At 32.5% G+C, this 27,499-nt stretch overlaps 1 protein-coding gene across 4 annotated transcripts in view; it reads right to left on the bottom strand.

Annotated features, from left to right (window-relative positions):
- alpha-Man-IIb (alpha-Mannosidase class II b) overlaps positions 1 to 27,499 on the bottom strand; it is a 203,620-nt gene that overhangs the window by 12,738 nt on the left and 163,383 nt on the right. For all 4 annotated transcript variants that reach the window (XM_018457821.1, XM_018457822.1, XM_018457823.1 and 1 more), the window contains 2 exons: positions 18,683 to 18,855; positions 11,444 to 11,577 (listed from right to left, as the gene is read on the bottom strand). In XM_018457821.1, the coding sequence (XP_018313323.1) occupies positions 11,444 to 11,577; positions 18,683 to 18,855 (307 nt within the window). The remainder of the gene's footprint in view (positions 1 to 11,443; positions 11,578 to 18,682; positions 18,856 to 27,499) is intronic.

Below are 27,499 nucleotides of genomic sequence, written 5' to 3'. Positions count from 1 at the left end.
ATCCAATCCCTCCCGCGACCCCCTCGTGCAACTGCAACTGGTCGCTCTTCTCTCGGGATCTCTCGATTTCGAAATAAGACTTCGCCGGCCTTCTCAGTGGCAATTCTCGAGCGAAATACTTATGGTTCGAAAAGTTCTTCGTCGCTGTAATCTTGCGTGTATAGGTCTGTGTGTGATATTTGTGTGTGTGCGTGTGTATGTATTTGCGCGTGTTACATGCGACTGTTACACGACGGCAAACTTGCTGCCTATTTCGCTCGATGGTTCGACCGGATTTAATCAAGCGGAAGGAAAAGTAGAATTCGGAATGCATCGGGCAGAAACGGAGAAAGGATACACCGTTCTTCCGATACCCTATACATATTTCAAGCTCAGACGTAATTTATTTTTTTACATAGATACTAGATCTTTTCTTTTTATATTTTAATTTTTTATTTAACATTATTTACTTTACAATATTATTTTAGACCGTTTATGTGAGAACACAATCAATATTAAAATGCTTATAACGGTCGAAGCTGGATCTTTAATGTTTAAATAATTCAATCTTGAGTTACTAAATATTGTTAATTATTGGTAATTATTAAAAATTTCGCAATAAATTTAATTACAGTTTTTCAGCATATTAACATCTTTATAATATGATGCCTGATTGAGCATCAAAATTATTAAAATTACTTGTCAATTTAATTCGCGAGTTTACTACAGTAGTTTAATTGCGTTTAGATTATAATCCGAAAAAGAATTCGGCGCGCAGTTCGAAAGACTACAAATATGGTACATATGCAAGTACATATGTAGTATATTTAGTAATTTAAGATTGAATTATTTAAGCATTAAAGATCCAGCTTCGATCGTTATAAACATTTTAATATTGATTATTTACTTTATTTCTACCTAATTATTTATTTAATATTATTTACTTTCTTTCTACCTAACAATTTACACAGTAAAAAAATTTGTGTATTTGTGTTGGAAACGGTCCACTCACGTTTGTGTTAACAACAAATTTGTGTATTTGTGTTGAATTTTTTAACATATTGTGTTTTTTTTATAGAGTGTTAATTTAACATAATGTGATTATGTTATTTAAAAATTTTTTGTGAAATTGATATTCAATGTTTCTTAGTGTCAAAATGACACAATTTCTGAGTAAGTGAACAAGTAACATAAAAATAATGTGTTTTAAAACGTAAATTCTAAGACAAATGAAATATGTGTTAATTTAACATATCATAAATGTTAATTTTCTGAAAAAAATTATATTCTCACGATTTGTTTACAAACTGTGTCGATGTTATCTTTCTTTGTATTTATTCTTTTACATAATATAATATTTGTATTATCTTCTAACATATTCATCTTGTGTAAAATTAATTCAAAAATTTGAGTGGACCGTTTGGAACGAATGCGATTTATGTTAAATTCAACACATTTTTTCCAACTCTGTACGTATCGGAAATATCGCTCATTTGTTATACAACGATACAATCTAAAAAACCAAGTTTTCCAGAAAATGAGTTCGAATATTTTGAATCATTAAAATTTTGTAATATTAATTTTAAAATGCAATTTTAGTGTAATATAATTATATAGTGGAATAAAAATATATTCTTTCTCTTTATGTTTTTTTTATATTTCCATTATTTTTGTTCAAATAACTAAAAAATGACAATTTTTGAGTTGTATTATTGTGTAACAAATAAGTGATATATATTGGAACGTCATATCCTTATAATTATCTGTCGAAATTCCTTATAATCATCTGTCTATTAAACATCAAACGTACTGATTCTGTTTTGAGTTTTATCTCATTGTCAGATGAATTATAAATAAGTCCATTTAACGTTGAATCGCGAGACTAAAGTTAGAGCCGTAAATGCAGCAACACTATATACGCAACATCTGTTCGTTTTGCGTTTCCGTGGAGCGTTATGCATTCGCATCTCGGTGGATTCATAGCAATTGTGATCAACACTGGAGGATCTAATTACGACCGACGCGCCGACCCCTTTTCTTGACGCCTTGTTTCATTCTCTCCCTCTGTCCGAAGGGCGGCAAGAGCAAAGAAGGCGTTGGAAAAAAAGTTGAACAAGTAGAAGGAAGAGGGAGGAGTAGAGAGCGGGAGATACTATTGTCTTCCGAGCACCGCAGGATCTCGTTAGCCTACTTTTCGCCCTCTATCTCTCCATCTCTCTCTCTTTCTCTCTTTCTATTCTATGATCCTCCAGGCGTACGTCGTTTTCCTTTTCGCGTGTAACGCACGTCTCTTCGCTTTTTTCCGCTTAGGTAACCACCCTCCCTTGAACGCCGCCCATTTTCCGCCTATTATCGCTCCTCTCTTTTAACTCGCGCCCACATCATTTTGTTCTTAGATCTCCTTCCCCCCTTAAACTTCTTCCCGTGTTATTTCGATATCTTTCTTCGATATTTTCGCAAATCTGCCAGCATTGTTATCTCCAAGCTTACGCATCCAAAAAGTCTTTAATCCGATATAAAACGGTTATATTATGCTTCACATAATGATCTTCGTGTATGCATTTCTTAGATACAGTTTTTTACGTAACTTTTACGTAAAATTTCCTTCGCGTCATATCTATTGTGTTCATTTCTTTATTGTACTGTCGATACAAAACCGAAACCATAACAGTGAATTCGCTCGAATGATTCCTTTTACATATTGCGTAACAAAAATATAATTTTAAAAAATATTGATCTTTCAATGTTTTTTTGCATTATAAAAAGATCAACTGCGAAGTAAAGTAATATACTTCTTTAAGCTATATTTACTTTTAAGATTTCTTATATTTACGTTTGAGTCGTTTATTTTAAGAATTATACAGTCAATTTTAGAAAAATTCTTTAACTCTAAATAAATCTGAACATTATTAAATACCAAGATTCGTTTTGATCGAAAATAGAATTCTTTCTCTTATTATATTTAATCTCATTGTCTAAATTTCACTTACAATTGTTTAAATTAAATCTATTCGTTATGAAACTCATTAAATCAATATGCCTAGTTAGTTAAATAAGATTACGGTCCACTTAATGCTATAAATGCTTCAAAGTATTTATAGCACATCAAGTGAATTGTACTTATATAATATTCATTAAAGTATCTAGATATTGTTTAGAACAACTTGCTCTCATCTTTGCGAAATACGCGTACTTACCGTTTATTGCCGTATGTTCCATGTCTCAAGCAGCGAAATAAGGTTCTATCTTTTTAACGACGGAAATTTCGCGATCGTTCTGTGTGCGGTTACGAGGAGAGGCGAGGCGAGTGCCCGGCGACGAAAACGCCTGTAACTAGCTGTTCTCTCGGTCAAAGTGCTTTCAGTCTAGTCAAGAGCCATAACCGTAACTATTCTGTAGCCCCGTGGAACAATAGCTGTTCCACAATAATAACAACGACGCGGTCGCAATAACTTCCACATTCACGCGCAGCGGTGTTGAGATGAGCGAAACTTCCAATTTTTAACTATCCTTCAGAGAGATATTTGCAGAATGTTTCCACGAACATCCGAAATTACAGTATATAAGTGTAAGAATGTCTTTGTTTAAAATAGTCATCAGATATTTTTATATTCCAGCGACGAAAAAATGTGAATTGTAAAATATTTGTATGGATATTTTTCTTTCTTTTTTAGTAACTATTTTTTACGCGAACCTTTTAACAGGGGTGGACAGTATTTGAAATATATGTATTTAAAATACGTACTTAAATACATTTTTGTATTCTGTATTTCGTATTTAAATATTTTTTCTGAAAGTATTTTGTATTTTGCATTTAAATACTTTTTTTTTAGTATTTTGTATTTTTTAAATCTATAAATACTAAATACATTTAAATTATGTAAAAATTTTTTTGATAAAAGTTAAGATCATACCATTGTTGACTCAACCTATAGTGCGTTCCATTTCACGCATGATGTGCATAATGCATTATTTATCCTTGTTTACATTTGGTAAACAACAAGGATAAATGATACATCATGCGCATCATGCGTGAATCAGAACGCATCTCTAGCGTTGTGTCTCAGCATTATTTCTTATTAAGGCTCACAACTTTCACAACTTGCGGTTAACTCTTAACCGAGGTTCAACTTATTCATTATCTCTTTCCAATTCTAGAATTGAAAAGAGATAATGAATAAGTTAAATCTCGGTTAAGAGTTAACCGTGAGTTGTGAAACTGGTCCTAAGGCTCTTTTTCGCCAATCTCGGTTAAATTAACCGAGGATTACAAGGGTAATAGTGAGCAGTATTTGAAATACATGTATTTAAAATAACACGTATTTAAATACAATTTTTTTAGTATTTTGTATTTTGTATTTCGTATTTAAATACTTTTTTGAGAGTATTTTATATTTAAATACAATTTTTTTACTATTTTGCCCATCCCTGCCTTTTAATATGCAATTCCATCAAAAATTCGCAATAAAGAGCCCTATACCAATTAAAGTTTCTTTTTTTTTATGTTTATGTAAAAATGTTAAAATAAGCTACTTATGTCATAATAAGCTACTTAAAATGCTTATTCCGTTATTTGTTTGGTTTCTATTTACTTTTTTTCAGAAAATTATGATTAAATACGTGTCCATATAATATTCTCAAATACTAATAAATTGTAAAATAATCAATAATATATAGTACGTTATTAATAATAGTGACTTTAATTGATGTAGGTATAAAAATACCTCAAGTGTGATCATAAAAAAATCAAGTAACTCTATTCTCAGGTTAAAAATATTTTTTGCCTAAAAAATGCAAAATTACACTTCTACTAGATATAATTTCCTTCCACAACAGATGCGTTAATTATTAGCAGAAAAACATGGTACAAACCGCGCTCCAGGCACTGCACAACGTGGCGTGTCGCATACATCGTAGGATCACGTACGGGGACTCACACCGATTTTCGAAAATTGGCAGATTTCGGAATTCGAGAAAACAGTCATGGGATATTGCACGTGGTGTCGTGCGCTATTTCGATGCAAATAACATCGATACGCGGCAGTTCCCGAGGCGGTCCACGATGAAGCCCAGACCATTAGAAGAATGTTCTCCGTGATTGAGAAAAGGATCGTTTTGTCGGCAACAAAAATCAATTTGCTGCCGTGATGGTCGTTTGTTGATCTCGACCTGCGTTTTCGGGGAGGTTACGGCGGGCTAGCTTAGACGACGATGACATTATTCGTAACAATTTTCCCACCGTTACAATTTTCTCGGTGTATTTCCATATTAAGACCTATATTATGGCATTCCACCTTACATACACGTATATCTGGGGTACGGAATGAAACAGAATGCAAGCCCAGGGAGAAATATGAAGCCTTCGGGATACGATGTGGCCCGTAAATGCTTTTATTCTGCGCGATATTTGAAGTGGATCTTCAAAAGAGCTTGTCTAAAAAGCAGAAGGAGCGCTGACGATGATCGGTGCGAGAGAGCGGTGCAGTCTAAAGGAAAACGGCCGGCCAGAGCTACGTTCCGCTTCGATATTATCGCCGTTCGCGGAATTACGTTTAATATTCGTCGTTTATTAAAAGATCGTTCCTTTGTTCGCGCGTCGTGAAACTCGAGCGAAGAAACAGGAGCTTCGTCTAAGATGATAGGATGTCTCTCTGAAATATCGTCTGAATCTGCCTACGCAGAGATTAATTTTCTAGACAAGAAGAAGGCGAGAAATGGGATTTAATGTGACACCAGCCAAGCAAGAACCGAGTTCTCAAAGACGCTTCGCGAAATGAAACAATCATTTGCATATATATAACTAGAAAATATCATTATGGCGTTACAGTCTTTTATAATAATTAGTTATTTTATAATATATAAATGATTTAAACTAAATAATTATTATAAAATAAATATTATTTACTTTAACAATAGAAATTTTACAATTATTCCGCAATTTATATAACATAAACATTAATATTTATTTTATAATAATTTATAATTATATTATTTTATAGAAACTCTACATATTATAAATGTGTATAGAATATTTTGCAAGTTTATAATCATTTTACATATTATTACGAATAAATTGTTTATTGACTAGGAAGTAGTGCGAGACCCTTTAAAAAAGAATATCATTATTATATAATATTTATATCGTTTTTAGGAAACACTTATAGTCTTGTATAATATGTATATATATATATTATATGTATATATAATATATATATATAATTTTATAAGAAATTTTGTAATATATGAGTTTACATTTTAAGGTATAATAAGTTCATTTTCTAAATAAAATTTTTATATTTTATAATAAAAAATATTTAAAAAATTTTTTCTAGTTATGAAATTTTAATTCTTGGTTTTTAAAAAGCATTCTTGATATTTCATTTTTTTCAAAGCGGAATAATTGCAAAATTTACACGTTCGTACATCACATTAACTTTTTATTTCTAATTATTTTATATAAAAAATGATACTGTTTTATATTATTTTACATTATTAGACATAAAATTGTTTTTATAACAATAAATTTACTAATTTTAATTCTCGATTTTTCAAAAAAATTTTTTGATTCATATTTTAAATCATATTTTTTATAAAGAGTTATTCGATACACTATTGTTACACATTATTGTTATATTCGTACACTACATGAATTTTTCATTTTTTCAACAATCTCCGAAACGTACCATAAAATTAATTTCCGAATTTAAACGGGGAAATATTTCTTTTAATCATAATTTTGTTGCGTGTATTGTGGAATATGACGCTAATCAATAATACTTATTTTAACAATAAAATTGAATTAATTAATTAATATTATATAAAAAATTTTTCTCGAGGTCAGATCTAATTATATCTGTTCAAGAATCGAATTAGATCTCATCATATCTAATTGGATCTGATTAGATAAGGCCAATATTTTGATCAAACCAGATCTGAGTTCAGATCTGATGAAATATAATCGAATCCATTTTTTCCCGGGAAATTTTCGGTGAGACTACAAATCGATGATGTTTATAATTATAATGTCGAAATAAGATCAAAATTAAAAAATTACTTTACGCATTATCGAAAAATCTCTCAAGTTCGAGAAAACGTTCGTGGTTATTAATCCGCGATTTAAAAGCGGTAGTAATGTTAATACGTTAATCGTAATCGCGCGCACGAGCGTCGTTTGTTTGCGTTTTCGACGATTAATGCACGCAATTTATGCGCGGTTTATGCACACTCGCGGCAAATCGACGATAGTACGCCGGACTTTCGTGTTTACAGTGCGGGGAATTCCGTTTACGCAATCGCGAATATCGCCTCCGAATATTTGCGCCGATGCGGCGGTCATTGGTGTAATGCACCCTTCTGAAAATACACGCGTACACCAATATATCGGATATCCAGTGCAGCAGCAGTTTAGTGCGACAGTTGTTAACGGCAGTCGCGCCGAACTTGGCAATTTAACGTTCTAGGCGCGAACGCGCGTCGCGCCATACATATTCAGTGGCCTAATAATTAGGAGTTAATACACCTGAGCGCCATTATTTCAATTTAATACCACGGTGCCATGGCAAAATCGCAAATGTTCGCACGCCCGCAAAATCACCATTGAGAGACCGACGCGCGTTCCCTCACGTCGCGACATTGAATGTTGCATAATTCGTGCTCTATGCATTTATCATCTTTGGTCTTAGTTAATTCTACAAACGGTAATCACGATTACCATCTCTTCAATTTTCAGCCGGAGATTCCGGCTTTTTGACGAACTGGGGTTCTTCGGTCAACCGACAAAAAAAATCTCCGTTTAACCATTCAAAATTTTGATGAACTTTTTTTTAAATGCGTACGTCCATTTTTTTCTGGTTTCGAAAAAGTATTCGATAGATGGGTTACATTTGATGATCTTTTTTTTTTAGAAAGAATGCTAAAAAAAGTTTCTCTGATTTCGCAGAATACTGAAAAAGAAATATTCTTAATCCTATTTGTTTGAATAGTATTAAGTATTTATTAAATATAAACATATGTATTTGTTTGGTACAAGAACATTTATTTGATTCAAGTTTATTCTTTTTATTGAGTAAATATTTATTTACTATAAGTAAACGTTTACTTAATACTATTTAAACAAATATTTATTGAAATTTTAACATTTTTTCAGTGTGCAATTTTCGGCAAGAGAGTCATCGATCTCCGAAGAAACATTATAGTCCAAAGGTGGCAAATGTGACAGTAACGTCACTGCAATAAAGAATCTTTGAATATTATTGATATGTTTCGCAATAATTGATCATAAATATCAATCTGGATATTGACAAGAGGGTTAAATAATACTATAAAATAAGAAAAAAACACGAGTTAATCTGTAATTCTTTTAAATAAATTTAATAATCTATGATACACGAACACTTCTTATTATATTATATTTCATTGTGCTGCAATATTTGCAGGATATACATTTTGCAAATACGAACAAATAAATGAGGAGCAATAGCTCAAAGATAACACATTCTGGTTCGCCAAGCACAAAAAGCGTGCATATTTGTTATGAAAAATTTCACGTTAGACCACGAGTTTAATATGGAGATAAAAGGAAACGTTCGCATTCTTCGTTATACGAGGACTATTTAACAGCGGACCACACAAAGCCCGGATATATTAGCGTACGCGGAAAAGAGGGCCGCCGTCGTTGCGTACCGCACACAATAGGAGATTTCGGTTTTTGTGCCGGCAATGAATATGTCCGTGCAAAAACAAGCTGTTAGATCCGCACACACGACGACAATTATTTCGTGCAGACGCGTGGACACAAGAGAGCGAGCGCATTATTTGGGTGAGAGCAGGCGCGCCAGGCGTGTTCGAGGACCCTCGTTCCTCTCACTTATACACGCGTTACGCGCGCGTGGAAACCGCGCGACGACAGGTCATAACATGCTGTACGTTTTGTCGTTGCGCCCCTTCATCCGCTGTTAATGATCGTACGTTGCTCGCGGAAATTTCGCGTCGCACGCCGTGTCGTACCGGTCGTACGTCGCGTGCATGCGCGCGACGGCTCCGGATCATTCGGAGGCAAGAGATATACGGTGACAATATTTGTTTCCTGAAACGTCGGGAATATGATGCCAAGAGAGTGACAATTAAACGTTGTCGAGATGGTCACGTTGTTTCATAAAATTGTACGAAATATTCCAACGTTTAGCGTAAAGTTATATTTATCACCATTATATTTATCATCATTATCACATGAAATTATTTAAAAAATTAAGATCGTTTCCAAAAAAGGAGGTTCGACATAAAGGGAAAATGAGCTATGATAAGTTAAAATATTATAAATCGATAAAATTGAATATTTAGTTGTATTCTTACATTCATATTTTACATGGGAAAAGAATGATTTTGCGCTGAAATATCTAAAAATTTAGCTAGATCTAAAAATAATGTTGTTGAACCATTAAAATAATTATGTGAAAATCTCAAGCATGATGAGAAATGTGAAAAATTCTGACATTCTAGTAATCAGTTTGAGATACATCATACAGCTATTCCCATCTAATTATTTTGATAGTCCAACAAAATATTATTCTTGGATTTAACTAATTTTTTATATTTTCCAGCAAAATTCTTTTCGTGTAAGTTTTATAGACGTAAATTAAATTATCATACATTCCAAATAATTGTTTTCTTTTTTAGAAAAAATTCAATAGCTATCTTCTAGAAAAACATTATTTAAAAAAAAATCTTTTTATTTTTGAAAATATTTTGTATAATCAACGTTAACAAGAGATGACGTTTATGTTTTATATATAATTCACTTCAGAGGAATTAATTCCCACTCTAGTGTCAAATTCCCACTGTAGTTTCTAATTAAGAGATATGAAATTAAATTAATAAGTTCCTCCTGTACGCTTGACACGCTTTTTAATAATCGCATGAAAGTAATTCTTTCCGAGCTGTTCTTTTCTCTCAACGTTCTTACAGCTTTTTCTTATATTAAGCTTCCGACGTGAATACTCCACAAGACGACCACCGTATGCATTCCACGTTGCATCAGGTCATGGTACACCTGACCCAACTACGCTATATTCGGAGAACGAGCACGCCTAGTGCCCGTGGTATACCTAGCAAACATTAGGAATAATCCTACCGCAGCTATGCGACATACGTACGATAATAGTTATTATCATCCCTTCCCCTTGTGTAAGGGAAACTGTTCTGCCTCGTGATATCCCGACGATACAGCACGCGAGAGCGACCCCGTGGAAAGGTAATCAACCGCCGACTGAAATTTCCACGAGGGCGGTAAAATCTTTCGTGGTAACATTAAACGGAGCGAGAGCGAGAAGGATCCTTTTCTCTTCATTGCGAGAAAGAGGAGAAGGTTGAGGAGGAGTAGGAGGAGGAGATCGTAATCAGACGGCTCCGAGGACGAAGGAGACGACGATGACGACGACGACGTGGCAGAGAGCAATTTTCCGTTGAGAAACCTGCTTGCACCCGCCGCCTTATTACTCTTTCCTCTCTCCCTCTTCTCGTCGTAGTCCTGCCGCGTGGCAGGACGAGAGAAATCCTTTCCATCCACTCGAATCTTCTCCCTTTTGCGCAGTGCATCGGTGGAGATCCTTATTGCTTCCTGCCGATCGACACTTGGCTAGCAAACGACAGCCAGGGATATCCTACTTGGCTATCTACCGGTTGTCGGAATTCCGACGTCCTTTTGGTTGTCGATAGAGTGTTTTAAAACGCTGGCTGATTTTTATAACGTCGGAAGGAAGAGAATATTCTTTCTCATCAGCCTGGATTCTCCATGTTTCCGTTCGCGTTTTTATGGATTCCTTTTTTTTATCACGGTACGGAGTTCAACGAGTTTTATGTACATTTTACGTTTGTATTCTGACAATTTTCGTGTTACGTTAATATTAAGATTATGTAATATCAAGATGCTAGTATTAGATTTGATAATTTCTATTATATAATAACATATTCGATATAATGATTAAAAAAAATAAAATTATATTTACACGGAAAGAACAATTTTACTGAAGTATTTCGATAATATAAAAATTTAGATAGATGCAAACCTGAAAATAATTTTGTTGGAGTATTAAAACAATTATGTAGGAAGCTCAAATATGATGAACAATGCAGCAAAAAGTTTTGACATTCTACAGTAATCAGCTAGAGCGTCCTACATGATTATTTTGCTAGAATTTTTCACCGAAAAGTAAGTTGAGTAACAGATTCAATCAATATGTAAATTAATATTATTTGATATAAATTAAAATATTTTCTAAAAAAAAGTCCTGAATTTTATACCAATCCATTTTTTTTTCTCTTCATATATAATTGTAAGTTTATTTTATACAGTTTTCTATAGATTTAGCAGTTAATTTAAACGTTGCACTAAATATTTTACAGCAAATATTTATAATTCCTAATTTCACATGTTCTGAAATGAGAATATAAGTTTTTTTTTATTTACCTTCAATGAGTTGGTCCAGCATAGCATAAATGTGAGAAGTCGCTTCGTCAGTCATGACCCAGCCTCCGGTGGTCATTTCCAGTCGACCGTCCTTGACTAATCTTTTTATGACCATCTTCTTCGTCGGGTGAGCACTGAAAATGAAGATAAAACTTCTTATGATAAGAGAAAATGCGAATTTCAAAAAATAGAATTGAACTTTTTCCAAAGATTAGATAAAAGAATATCTTTCAAGTCTTAAAGAATTAACTAGTAGTAAAGAAAAAAATAGAACATAAGGAAATAATGTAATATCAAATGTTTAATAATTTAACATAAAATTTTAAAAATGTACAAAAATATATTGTGCTTAAATTTTGGTTTGAAAAATTGATTCTAAATTCAATGATGTATAAAACAATCAAGTTTATGTGCGCATGAAGTTGATTCGTATTTTACAGAGATAATCGTTTTCCACCAATGATTAATCCCAGTTCGATTTTGGATCAACGTCGAATTGAATCATTCTCGTGTGACTTGTCCTGACTTGCGTTTGTTTTATACTAGCTATCATGCAATTCGGTTGCAAATCATATTTATCGCTACCGCCGTCGCATTTCAGCCAGCTAGGATTTACGTGATTTGTGCGTCCGAGTGTTATGTACGACCTACATATCCTTCCCTATTCGAAGGTGGTTTCCACATTACGTCGTTTATGTCGGCCATAAAGCCGCCACGGATTCCACCTACTATATGTCTCTCTCTCTCTCTCTCTCTCTCTCTCTCTCTCTCTCTCTCTCTCTCTCACACACACACACTCTGTTTTCCCAGGTGGCTAGTAGGTTGGTTTAAGGTCGCTAAAGCTAAGGTGGTTACGCCCAGGCCAAACTGGGGCATTTTGAAGATGAGCTTTCCTCGACGTGGATCTGTTTAAACTGCACCGCCACCGATGCAATAAATTTTTTATGCGTCAGATGCCGATACAATTTCCTAGCATTTTACGTTCTTAGGGTTTCAATGCATGTCAGTGCAATCAGCCTGATTGGTTTATATAAAATTTCAACGACGAAATTTTGAAATAAAGTACAGAATAAAAAATGATTATTGATAAACTACTATCTCTTTTTTTTAATCTTGAGATAAAAAATATATAATTTTAATTGTATTAAATATATAATTAAGTATAATTTTAAATTTAAAAGAAATTGTCTGTGTACTTAGATTGCAATTGCCTAAAATTTACTAAAATAAATCTAATATGATAAGAGATCTTTAAAAATAAATATGCGGAGTAGGGCAGGCCGGGGCTAAGTGGGCACCTTTTTTTTTCAATTACAATTTTCAGTAACAAAGTAAACGATTTTAGTTAAATGATTATTAGCGTTTTATAGAGTGATTATAATACTACAAGATGGTAATAAAAAGTTTTGGTATTTGCAATTTCATTTCAGCCATATACACAAAAAATGATGTGATTCGGAAAATGAAATCTCAAAAATTAATTTTGACTATCGAAAACACGTTTGACTACCTAAACATAACAACGCGGCACCTAAACTAACCAAACTTCGTTGGTAAAGAAGACACACAAGATGCTATCTACAATATAAATTGGAAACTCGTAAGACATATTTTTGCCACTCAAAATTCAAATGCCCACTTAGCCCCGGTTTCTCCCTATTCAATAATCTCAGAAGAAAGAATGTAATTATTTTTAAACTCAATAAATAGAAAATAGAAAATGGCCATAATAGTCGAAGTTGGACCTTTTTAATGCTTAAATAATTCAATGTAAATTTGTACATGCTATATACATATACACCATTTTTGTAGTCATTTAAACTACGTACCAAAATTTTATCGGAATAAAAAACGTAGCTAAACTACTGAAATAAATATGTATCACAATTAAATTTTAATGCTTAATAAACATTTATTAAAGAGATCTTGATATCCTGGAAATTTGTAAATAAATTTATAATATAATTATTTAAACGTTTATTTAAAAAATATGAGTGTAAATTATACATTCATCAATTACGCAGGTTGTTTAGATAGTTTTCTTTTATAACTATTTTTTATCATCTTAATTATATTAATTAAGTATTAATTAAGTATTATTTTATTATATTAATTAAGTATTATTTTACATTGATTTAACAAAAATTAATTATAATATATATGAAAATAAAATACAAAATATACTGTAAAATCCATTGAGATATAAAAGTATAGGGCCATTTAGAAAGATACATTTCAAATGTATGAATGCTTTATATTTTAATAGTTAATGGTACGAGAGCAAAATCAGCAGTTCTTTAAAAAAAATGAGTATATTAAAAAAATTGAAGTTATATCTTAAATATTGTTAGTACATTACATGCACTAAAATACATAGATAGTATGATATCCAATCACCATTTATTATAGATTATATCTTGTGATTTTCAGATAGAGTTCCGAGTTAAAACCTTCAAATCTTCCGAATGTGCCAAGATAATTCTTTTAAAATAAATATTCATGTTTCTCAAAGCTTTATTTTCATGATTGATCAGATATTTTTAATCGGATTTGCGTCCGGAGATTGGGAATGCCAATCCATCGAACGATGTCATTTTTACGTTTATGAAAATCTCATAAAAAGCATATCTCATGAAAAGCATGATGACAAGCTATAATTAATGAAAATGGTGATTGCACGACATAATAAGTAAATGCATTTTAACGAATGTAATTTTTTAAATATAACTTTAATTTTTAATATACTCGATTTCTCTTTCGAAGAACTGCTGATGATGCTCTTATACCACCGATTGTATCTTAAGGCTTTCAATTGATTGTATACTATATGTAGGGAGAAATCGTATAATATCGGCCGCTCTAAGTTTTTATAGAATAACTTGGGCTATACTTAAGGGTCCATTCTATTTTGTTGAGGTAAAAAAAATTTTTTTTTGCATAATATATATATATTTGAAATGTGTAGAATATTGTGTTGAAGCCTTAACGTGGCAAATATAGGCGTAAATAATAAAAAAAAGTAAACTTAAAACTTTAAACGCGTTTTTCTCAAAACAACATTTTTTGATCTAACGGAAGTGATAGAGCAAAACTATTGAACGTATCGTTTTCAAATTTTGCACGATTGTAAAGCAATATTTTTTTTATTGAATAAACTATAATTACATCAATATCAATGATACGTTTTTGCAAAAACAAGAGTAAAGGAAGGTGGTGATACCTTTGACCAATTTTGACATTTTTTCTTGTGCAAGTTGTATTTTGATGTCTAAAAATTCAAAAAAATTCTAAAATATTCTTTGAAGTGTTGACAGTAACATATATTTTTTATAGATTTAAATTGTTATGTTTTGTACATCTTTTTTTACAATAGAAAAAAATTGAATTTTGGTCAAAGGTACAACACCTATGTTGTTCCTCTGACCAGGGAGTGTTGTACCTTTAACCAATGTATAAAATGTGTGTATAAAGATAAGATATTCAACAAAAGTTTAATTTTATATACATTTTTATATTTTTAATGTCTTTTTACACCACATACAACTTTATATATAAAATATTATATATTATATAAAAATAAACTTTGCCATATAAAGACGCGATTTTTGTTTTTGCATGAAACGATTGAATCTAGCAAAAATAGTGTCCTTCGTTCATTTCATTCAAAATCGCGTCTAATGAGCATAATTTTATTAATATTGGAGATGAGATAGCTAAACTAAATGATTATCCGACGTCGTATTGACTGGTCAAAGGTACAATATCAGTTATTGGTTAAAGATACAATGCTTGCTTACTTTGTATTTGTTATTACACCTTTTATAAATTATAGGTTAAGATTGACAGTATTAAGTTTTAAATAATTTTTTCTGAATATCTATTTAACATTTTAGACAATTCCAACATAAGACAGAATACATATACAACATTTTATGAGATTAAAAAGCATCTTGAAATTACTTCATTCGAACGCTTGAAAACAATAAATGATTTTTCACGGGAGTATAATTCTATTCATTGTTATAATTATAAGTTATAAAACATCTCTGTGGTATTCGTACTACAAACTACATATTTTTACTTTTAAAAATATCCAATAGATTTTTCCAAAAATCGCCTTCTTTTTCAAGCCACAAGGTAGAATGGACCCTTAATGAAAATTAAAAAAAAATTATTTGTTTCAATTCAAATCATATTTAATAAAAGAACGGCAATTATTTTACTTAAAATTGGATACAAAGATTGATACTTAATTAGCAAAAAGCGAGGCAAAAAGGAAAAAGTTAGAATTTGAGGAAAAATTATCGTGTAGTATCGGCCAACAATAAATTCAGTACATTTTTAAGTGAAAATGAATAAAGGTATAGCGAAAAGTCATTTAAATTTTAGAAAAGTCTTTGTAAATTATTAAAATTTACATATATCACATATGAAATTATACATATAATGACTAATTTTCCTTGTAAACTGTAACGTTCAAAAGATCACGTATGTGCACGGCGAGAATTTTTTCTTAGAGTTTGCCCTGAAAATATGATAGTCGTGGGACAACGTTGTATTTCGAAGAATTTTAATGTAAATCTCTCTCATTCATTGATAAAACTACAATAAAGTATAAAATAAATTTGATTAATTTTACTGAAGTGCATGGTAAAAATTTTTAAAATATTGTACTGTACCATAACTACCATATTTTCAGCGTAAATTTTAAAAGAAAATTCTCTCCGTGTATGTATGTACGTACGTGAATATACATTACATATATAATTCTTTGAACATTACAGTTTAAGGCTAATATTTCATGTATCATACGATAAGGTTTTACGATCAAGCCTTTTGATTGGTTGCAGGACAGAGTGGTTCTTGGATCCAAGGATCTCTCTGTCTTATCAGCCAATCAAAAAACTTTAAAAACGTACGACACATAAAACATCAGCCTAAGAGTTAAAAACCTTACATACAGATTGGTCGATACTACGTCAGTAGGTTGGCCGATGGAATAAAAGGCGAGATATTTTTGGGTATCTTGCGCTGTTATATAAACAAAATAGTCATATTAATGCTATTTTCTTACAGCTAATAGACTAGGTAAATATACCTGGGTAAATATATAAGTGCGATAAAATTACTTAATTGCCTGAGAAACAAGAGATCAGTTCTGAAAGATAACTTTTTTCTTGTTCAAAACACACGCTGTCAACAAAAGCTGCCTCAACATTCGCTACGATTTAGTAATATGATGTATAAAACAATAAGGCGCATCCTTTCGTGCACATACAGCGCTATCATCTAATGGGATAAGTAAAAATTAGCTTTGGCCGATATTATAACTATAGCCGCTACTACACGACTTTCCCTTATGTTATAATTATTTCTCATTTTTTCACTGATTACTCTTCAATTGGGATTGTACCTGACAATTCGTAAGCATTCGCATTCCTATTTTTTCTCAATGATCCAATAAAATTGTATCGATCCGCGCGGCGTGACTAAACCTTCAAGTAAAAATTACTTTTGAGCAAACCTGCAGAATCTCACATTCTGTCTCTAACAACTGGAAGAGAGTAATGAAAGCGAGCTTCCCAGTGAAACTCATCTGGAACTTATCATTTTATCTATTCTTTCCCTCTTTTTCCCTCTCTTTTCTCGGAATCCACTCGTGACACTTCTCCGTCTTCATCCCTACTTTATCCACGGCTTTTCCGCGGCTCGTTAAGAAGAGGAGGACTGCTAACCGCCGTTGTTCTCGGGTTTCCGCTCCGTTCTTCCAAGTGCCAAGTGATTCGAGAATCACCACCATCCAGTTCCTGATATGATCGCTCTCACCCTTCCAGACTATATTACAACAATCCATTTCCAAGAGAGATGCTTGCGTGCAAAAAGCGGTTTATTTAATGCACGAATGCATAGACAAACATTTGTCTTTAATTAGAATAGAAATATAAAAACCTCAGTGTGTCAGTATATATAGAAGCGTTCTTAAAAGAGTAGAACATCGTTGATAGGAAGCTCGTCAATCGTGCGAGTTTGAATTTCGAAAATAGACAATGAATGTTGCATTACTAAACATGTACAATTATTCGAGGCTATAAGTTTTCGTTTATGCAACGCTTTATTTGAAAGTCCCATTTTACAATTTCGGGAAAAGCTCACGAGATTACGAGAAAATTCGTAGATTAGCACACAAATACACTAACTGGTGTTTGTCTTTAATTACAAATGCAGAAGTCAATTTCGTATTAATAAGTCACCCCTTAAGAGAAATATTAATTATACCTCGTGAATTCTCGGAATAACAATCCATTTGCCGCTTTAGAGGAAATTTATACGTCGTTTTGAAAATTTCATTAATTTTTATTTATCTTGTATAATAAATAATACCTAATCTAACTTATTATTATTTACGTTATTCTTTCGACAATCTATATTTAACTATCTTATATTATATTTATATATACAAGATGTTTGATAAGTAACGATAAAACTCTCGTATAGAAGTAGAGCGGACTAAACTGACGATGAGTCGAAAAGTCCTCTACCATTTTACAATTTTCGCCATAGTTAACAAGATAACAATTACTAAAAATCACTGAATATTGGTTTTCAATAATATTTTACTCAAGTACTATCAACTTTAAATAGGAAAACGGCAAGAGACAAAAATTGTTTATTTTCTTCTCATAGAGTTTTAAAAATTTTTTCAGAATTTTTTATCAACTTTTTAGTATTGCATTTTCTTATTGGCAATTATTTTTACCAACATGAGAAAATGCGGTACTAAAAAATTCTAAAAACATTCTCAGAACTCTATGAAAAGAAAATAAACAATTTTTGTCACTTGCTGTTTTTCTCTAAAGTTGATAATACTTGAGTAAAAAAATTATTGAAAACTAATATTTGGCGATTTTTGGTAATTAATATCTTGTTAACTATTGTGAAAATTGTAAAATGGTGAAGAACTTTTCGACTTAGTCCGCTCTATCCCTATACGAGAGTTTTATCGTTAATTATCAAACACCCTGTATATATTAGCTGTATTATTATTATTATCATACTAGCCTTCAACATTTTCAATTTAAACATAAAAAGGACGAAGTGTTCGTTTTGTGTAAATATATTATGATTTAAAAGACAATTTCTCGATGCATTTTCTGACATCAAGTATTTGAAGCGTTTTCTCTCTTTTACTCGTAACTATTGCAAAACATTTGATCGCGTATGCACATAGGATGCACTCACCTGTCCCACCATAGTGATAAGAACGAAACCTCGCTCCAGATAAAGGTCATGTTCGGCCATTGTTGCAGCTTCGAGACCATGTTATTTAGGATGCTCCTCGTGGAACTGTGGAAATACTGCTCGAACGTCTTCAGCCATCCTGGATCGGTGTGACTGTGAGGCACAAGGATAACCTGCAACAGAGAAACGCGATACCATCGTGAGTTTTATCAGAAACGTGCCACAAATAGTAATATGCCGGGGCGTATAGGTTAATGCTCTGTCTTTCATAAAATATTTAGTATAACCGGAAGCATTACTAAAGACCCTTAAAAGCGATAATTAAATGTAAAATGCAGAAATTTCCTGTATTCCGAGTGAATATAACTTCAAAAATGTTTAAATAATAAAATTAAAGTAGTTTATATTTATTTATTTATTGTAATCTGATTTTTGTCTTATTGACATAATTATACACAGAAACAACATCTCGAGTTGTTTTTTGAAATTATACGACTCGATTCCTTAAATTGATCAAAAAATTAATTAAAAGCGGTTGAATTTTTCAAGGATAAATGTTATTAATGGATTTGATGTTTTCTATTAGTTAATGGGCAATTTCTGTTATTCGCCAATCATTAAAGACAACATCAGTAGGATAGAATTTTAATCGATGATGCAATCGAAATTACGGCGCTGTCTCATCAAAATTCTACATCGATGGTTTAATTCTCGTATTTGTTAATCAGAATCTTTCGAAGTGATCTATTACCGAGTAATACAATCCAGTCAATCTCGATTTTCGACGGTAACAGCTTGCTAACATGGAGATTCGTTAATTAGCTCGCGCGACATCGACATCAGCTTGACGATGTTGATAACGACAATGTAAATGATACATTGTGCCGTGTCTCATCATTATTAATCTGCATTCGCAGTTGAGAAATGAACCGGCAGAGACGATTTGCGCGATTTATTAGTTTATCTCTGAACTCGCGCTCTCAGCCGCATTTAAAAAGAGTGTTTCAATCTGTCTCGAGTATCGGCGTGTCGATATTTGAAGTAGAGTGCGAACGACATTCCTCTTTTTTTCCCTTCCCCCACTCGACTGCGGGAGTGTGTCATGCGATTTTTTTTATTGCTGCTCACTTTGTTGCTAATACTTCGCACTGGAATGCAATTAAAGCGAGACCGAATTTTTAAATCGCGAGAGTAAGCTTGAAGGTGAACCCGATATAGACTCAAATGCTATTCTGTAATACATTGCTCTCTTTTCGTTGGAAATGATAATTATTATGATAATTAACGACAGTTTCAAACGGATTGCAAAAATTAAAACACGTCGATGTATAGATACGCAAGAAGCGAGATGTATGATTATTTCGTGTGTAGTCTCATGTGATCACATTGGCTAATTCATATTCCAGTTAAAGCCGCACGATATTGTGTAATCTTCTAATTCATAATCGATACTCCATTCGATCGCCTTTCGTTGTATATTCACACAGAGAATACTTTGATAGGTACACGATAAGTTCGATCAATTCTAGATAACTGGTCGCGATAACTGTCTCTTCTCTCTCTCTCTCTCTCTCTCTCTTCCCTCCCTGTCTCTCTTTCTCTGTAATGACATGGAATAGTGGAACGACAATGTCAATATCGTGTAATTGATATACATACTGCTATAGCGAGTTAATAATTCAAATGACGTGAGATACAACGTCGCGCTCGACAATACGAGCGATTTATTATGTGTTGTCGGCGGTGAATTTATGCAATTTAGGACGCGTCAGTAGACGATAATGCCTCCAAAGTTCCAAGTTTACACTTTCTTCGTTGTACGAATTCGAAAAAGTGACAGGTATCCTTTTCAATGATAAATTACATGAATTATTTTCACGCGATTACTCGTATTACTTAATCTTTAATTCTTGTAAATGAAAAAAATGTCACAATATAAAATATTATGACACAATATAAAAAATTACACGCGGTAAATTATAATGACACTTTTATTTTGACATATCGCTACCGAGAGAAAATAAAATTATTATGATTGTTATAAAAAATACAATAGAATATAATTAAAATAAATTAAATATATAATAATTATACTGCGCATTTCTGATTCTTAATTTAAATGTAAAAAGTTTTGACTTTTTCGCAGGTTTTAAAAGTGCAGTCTCAATGGTCTCGAAAGAGTAAATAGATACGTTTCGGTTTTTCGTTCGCGAGCGCAAGTACTTTTGGTGAAGCCAGTCGGATATTTGATTTGCAAAGCTACACAAGGCGGCGTAAATCTTTTAAGCGGGAATCAACTCACAGCGGTAACTGTCATTAGTCGTCGTTCCTCCAAGCGTTTCGACGACCGAGCTCTGCGTTTTCACCGAGATTTCGGGCTCTGGCCACCGCCGCCGCCGCTGATCAAATTCGCGTCTGCCTTAATTTCATTTCGCGCTCACTACGCGGACAAATTGGAACGTTCTTTCGCGCGGAACGCGCTCCCGAATTTGCGAAAGCTCTCTCGTTAATCAAAATTCGTTTCGCTGGCCGTATCCCGCCTGTCGCGTCCGTCTCTCTTACTCCTCCAGGATGACGGATAACATTATTTCTCGGCGCATTGTTTATCGCTGATTATTTTCTATTCAATGTTTATTCTCTCAACGGAAGGACCCTTTTTTAGAAGTGATAGGGATTAAAATCTTATTTCAATTGTTCGACACTATTTTAGGAGAATGAGCAATATACTTAAAGTTTACAAAAAAAGCAAATTGGTATTCTGTAGATATTATTTGTTCATATTGTATATAATCTTCATTTATTAAATAATTAACTTCATTTATCAAAATTTTTGATATTTAATTTAGGACACAAAAATGTAATATAATTATTTTTTCTAATAATCATAATAATTATTAAATTTATCGATTTATTATGTATTTATATTATTATAATCCTAACTTATTTTCGTTTTTTATAAATGCATTATCTTTCCCATCTTTTTTACAAAATAATATAATTTTTATAAAATTTATTTCACAAGACTATAATTAAAATTCTTTTTTAAACTTTGTATATGATATAATTTGTAGTATTAATGTCAAGCGATCCTGCACGTGTAATTATTCGTGTCACTTTTAAAATTCTGTAAACACGAATCCTCATTTTTATACATGTTGCCTTTAAAGATATATGTATGTATATCTCAGGTATTTAATAAACAACGATCACACAAATAATGAGATTGCATAATTTATTCTACATTCACAATATGTCTATCGTATATACGGACGGTAATCTTGTCAGGACAAATAAGCGAAGTTGTCGGCAAGCTGCAGGCGGATACTCCGCTACATACGAGACGCACAGCAGCCAGGACTTATTGGTATGCATGAGACAAGCGCATCGGGTCATAGCGCCCCTTTAATACACCCTTCCTCACCCTTTGCCCTCGTCTGTTCTCACCGGTCTACCATCCACGGCATACATAGGACGGCGTCTCCGTCCCCTTTACCCGTTCTGTACGACCCTCATGTACTTTGTCACCTCGCCGGTAACTTTGCTAGCTACTTGCTCGAATCGCTATTATCGTCTTTAACCGCGACCCCGGGCGGGAAGATGGAGCGTGTACCGGGAGTGCCCTCGTCTTGGCGCGCAATCACAGCCACTGGTATTATACCCAAACGCAGGGACCGAATTGGAATTCAGATTGAAGCGTAAGGGAGCGTGTCCCGACGTGGAAGCAATTGCTGCACCGTTAATGGCATCGAATATTAATACCGGGAGGGAGGGGGCAGTGAGATAGCACGATACCGCATCCAGGAGTGCAAGAGAAGTCGGCTGGTCGAATCTTATCGGACGATCAGGATGACCCTAGAAGTAGGTTGATCAGACTTTTAAATTGGGAAATCGCGCGATCGTCCGGATTTATTTCTTCATTTCTCCGCCCACGACAGGAGTACCGGAAAAGTAAACGCGATGGCGAAAAGGTAATATCGATAAGCGAGAAGTATACGAGGACCGTAAAGTTTCATGATCCAACACAAGCCATCTTAAGTGGATCGCGCGGGAGTGGTCGATTTAACATAGGCGCTGCTTCATTCCCGTTCCAGCGTTGATCGAGGCATGCTCGTAAAAAGTGCGATGTGAATAAAAAATGAAGATGATCATAAGAAGGTCGGGGTGAGTTTTGATGTACGACACTGACAACCAACCCTCATTTCATTACGTTGTATCTATCGTTGGTCGATTGGATAGGCGACTGATGGTAAGAGGTGACATTTTTCCCCGACTCGCCTTAGCTTTTTACGAGTATCGGTCATATAACTGGAAAGGAGGAAAATAACGAGAAGAAGGAGAGGAGAGAGAGAGAAAGAGAGAAGTGCGGGAAGAGAGAGAGGCGCGTCTCATTTTCTGCGGGTAACTCATCATGGATGATCTTGCGCGATGCGAAATTGTCAGTATGTTATTTGCGCGTGTTCTACTTTTTTTACGGGTTGCTTCTAGAAAAGTACGTTTCGATCGAGAACTCGATCGAGGTTAATCGAAACCCTATTCCACCGTATTCTTCGAGAATACAAATTTAAGAATCTCGTTAGAGTGAAGCTACAATTGGTTTGAGAAACAAGATTAACGTCTTCGTCTACGTTTGCGACGAATTCAAATGCTTTTTCTTGATTTTCGCAAATATAACACATGAAAGAAAAAAAAACTTGATTTGTTTTGATAGTTAATATTAAATTTACACTAAAAAAAATCTATTGCAATAATTGAAATAGTGGATTCAACCAAAAAGGTATACAAATAAGATATTTACAGTTAAATCTATCAAATATTCTAGTCGAGATAATCAGAAATTCAGTCACAATAACCAGAATTCTGATTTATATGATCAGAATTCATTTTGTTTATTTATTGATATACCCAGAACATTTTTCTTGATGTACCTTAGTTTTTTAAGTAAATCTGATTTAAAAAAAGAATACGTTATATAAAAAGAAATATTTTTTTCTAATTAAAATATATCAGATTACGTATGGATAAATATTTTTCGTTTACTTCTGCAATTTATTAATTTTTCTACTTTCTATTTTTTTCCACGACGCTATTAAAAGGAGCCTGGTGTAACATTTTATGTTTGTTTTGTTCTCTCTCTCTCTCTCTCTCTCTTTCTCTCTCTGTAAAACGCGACACGAAAAAATGTGTTGCAAACACACAAGTTCATGTGTCTTCTCGTTGATCTCGTTATTAAGACTAAAAAATTTAGTCAAGGGACCATTAACACTGTAACAAACCACCGAACTTTTCGAATCTCCCAACGGTAAAGACTAAACTTTGGGAATATGTAGCTACTAACTGCAACTTCTATGCAGTTTCGCGGCAACGTATAAATAACTCTCTTAAGAAGTTCGCAACATTACATACACTATAAAAAAAATTGTTAAGTATAATCACGCTTTGCGCAGACTTTATCTTCCATAAGTAATAATAACAGTTATTTAAAGCAGTTTCTTGTTAAAAATTTTAATCCTAGTCCTGTAATATAAGCGTTTATTTAAACCGATATTTCATTATAAATTTTACTTCTAAATTTTGTTGTAAGGTTCTTTTACACGAAAGAAATAATTTTACTAACATATTTAAAAATTTAAATAGATTTGAAAATAATTTTGTTGGACCATCAAAATAATTATGCAGAAAATTCAAATCAATACTGCAAAGAGTTTCGATATTTTTAAATAATTATGTAAGTAATCAGCTTGATCATCTTACATAATTATTTTGATAATCCAATAAAATTTTCAGATCTAGCTAAATTTTCAAATACTTCAGCAAGATTTTCTGTGTTATTTATCTAAAAAAGGCATCATATTTTATTTTTTGAAACATTATAGTGTTCATCACAAAAGGTTGGCTTAAATAGTACTTTATTTTTCATTATTTTTCAAATTGTGATCTTATTTATCATTTAGGAGATGATATAAATATTCGCACATCACAGTTCTGATTAATCTGGAAAGAAGGAATGTGACATAAAATTGGCTTATCTCTCCTATTTCTCCGTAGAATGCAAATAATTCCGATTATTTTCTCGGGTGAGACTCGTCACTTTATTCGAAGACTTTGAATGTATACTTCTGGATTGTGCTATTTATACATTGACCGAGAATGAAATAGTGTCGTCGAAGGAGTAAACAACGCGACCAAAGGAACAAATACGAAGATGCAAAAGTGGAACGCGCGTTAAAGTTTCCACGTCTTAGTATTCCACTGTAAAGTAGGTAATAAACAGGATGCAAACATTTCAAAAATGTATGTTTCCACTTTTTATCCTTTACGGGACAAAGACCAACAATAAGTACATATACCTCGCAATAGTGATGTGAATGCCGGTATCTGGAATTACAATAGACTACTCTTTGCTGAATATATCAACAGTACATCAATGAAAAATATTGTGATTGAAAAATTGCATTGTTTAAAGAGAATTATTTAAATCTTCCTTAAATTTTTTATATGTTTTTATATTTCATATCATTATTCTTCTTGAGCTCATTGATAAAATAACATTGGAAAAATATTGTAATTAAAAATACCCAAGAATACAATTACAATATTTCTCGTCCATTCGCTAGCGATGTTATAAATCGGAAATATACCCTCTAAATATATTCAATTCTTTTTAAATCTTTTAAAAAAAATTGTAGTTTAGAAAAACGTTGATGTCTAATTGTGAGACCGTGACTCCCTATTGCAAAATTAAAGAGCAGTATTCGACATTATAATAGATGTTTTTTTTTATTATAAATTCGCATGTTCATAGTCTGCAATATCTTACGCACCCTTGCATTTATCACGAGGTGTTCGTGTCGTGCCCTTTTGTATGCCTGCGAGGAATGTCAAGGAAAGGGGGGCGAAGAGGAAGAGTGGTATGCGCGTACAAGCGGGAATGTGCACGTTCTTTGAGAAACCGTAACACTGTCGCACCACGAGAGAAAAGCGCGCGGGAAACCTCGTTAATAAACGAATCCCTCGAATGCCTGAGATGATACATCGACATAATTGGTTTGTTGACGCAAGATACTGGCTTTCACTTTGAAGATTCCATAGACTAGCGCGATCCGAGATGTCACGGATGTCGATAGCTCACATTTTATGTAAATCGACATTATACGTATTATGCTGTGTTACACTCTAAAATTCTATTTGAATTATGGAAAATGTTAAAACCGACAATTATATTATTAATCAATTTTTAGAAATCTTTATTTAAAGGAAATATTATAGTTATTTGATTTTAAATTACAATAATTAACAATCATATATTATTAATATAAACTATAGTTTTAAACAAAAACAAAATCATTGCTATTCGATAGAGGAGAAGGTGGTATTATAGCACCCCAGTTACATTTTACACAATAACTTCGTTAATAATCAATATTTAAGTTTAAAACTTGACAATTACATTCATTAAAATGTTGTTATAAAATGTTGAATCGATTCTGGACTCAAAGTTACGAAATATTTATTACTTAGGATACTATTAATAAAAATGTGACGACATTGCATAATGACTCGGCGAAAAAAAATGGGTGGTAATGTGGCCTTCCATAAAAATAGCCTTAAAATATTAGTTTTGTTTAGAAAACAGTATTTGGTTACAAAATTAACAAAAAAGTAAAACATTTTAAAATGTATGCAAATGAATGTATATACATTCACATAACTTCTGCATATAAAGCTGCTCAGTACTAAAAATCTCAGTACTAAAAATAGTACATGTAATATGAACTATAGATTAACAGCTAAATCGATTATCAAATAATTATTTTGATATGAAAAGAAAAGAGGTCGTGAGTAATCAATATCTATAGAAGGCCACATTAGCAAAATGTCATGGTATTGTTTAAATTTGTATAATTTAAAATATACATAGTCAAATAAAATGTTAAATAGCAAATAACACACTCAAAAATACATATATTCGTGTGATAATATGCTCAAGTTTAAGAAAAATGAGGGGAAGTAGGTGTAATTAAATGCTAAAGTGTACTTCAGAAACGTTACGAAATACTTGTAAGTAAAAATGCATTATAATCAGGGTTGGATAAAAAAGTTAACTTTTTTTTTAACTAAGTTAAGTTAAAGTTAACAGCTTTGAAAATTTAACTTAATTAAAATACAAGTTAATCCATAATGAAATTAATTAAATTAAAAGTTAAGTTAATAAAAAAAGTAATTGAGGAGTTAAAAGTTAAATATGGTCTGAACGAACAAACGGAAAAAAAAAGAAAAAGAAAAAGTTTGACCATCATTTATATAATATATTATATAATTTTTCATATTTTTCCTTTTTTATAGTACCTATATTTATTAAAGAATTTGGTTATTTTTGTTCACAAGTAACGATTATACAATTATATAAAATTACTAAATTATGTACATACTCATTATCCTCTCTATTGTGTCCGAAGATTGACTTAAAAAAAATCAAATTAAAAGTTAATAGTTACCGATAAAATGTAACTAAATTAAGTTAAAAAGTTAAGAGTCCAAAATGTAACTAAGTTAAGTTAAAATTAACTTTTTAACTTTTAAACTTAACTTTTATCTTTTTAACTTAGCACTACCCAACCCTGGTTATAATAAGCTGGCTATTGAGAATTGGTAATATTAGCGTCATGGTGTAACGGCGATCTACTGAACTAATAATTCCATAAGTAATTATTAGGATTCGCTATATAATAGCGGAGATATTAAGAGAGGCCCCAATATATACTCTGGCCATAATACCACCTTTTCCTCTACCTGTCGCAGGGACAATGTCGAATAGAT

The sequence above is a fragment of the Mycetomoellerius zeteki genome, unplaced genomic scaffold (genome assembly GCF_001594055.1).
Source record: "Mycetomoellerius zeteki isolate Tzet28-1 unplaced genomic scaffold, Tzet1.0 scaffold68, whole genome shotgun sequence".
Lineage (NCBI taxonomy): Eukaryota > Metazoa > Arthropoda > Insecta > Hymenoptera > Formicidae > Mycetomoellerius > Mycetomoellerius zeteki.
The sequence above is the reverse complement of the archived record's forward strand: the minus strand, read 5'-3'. Positions and strand labels throughout refer to the sequence as shown.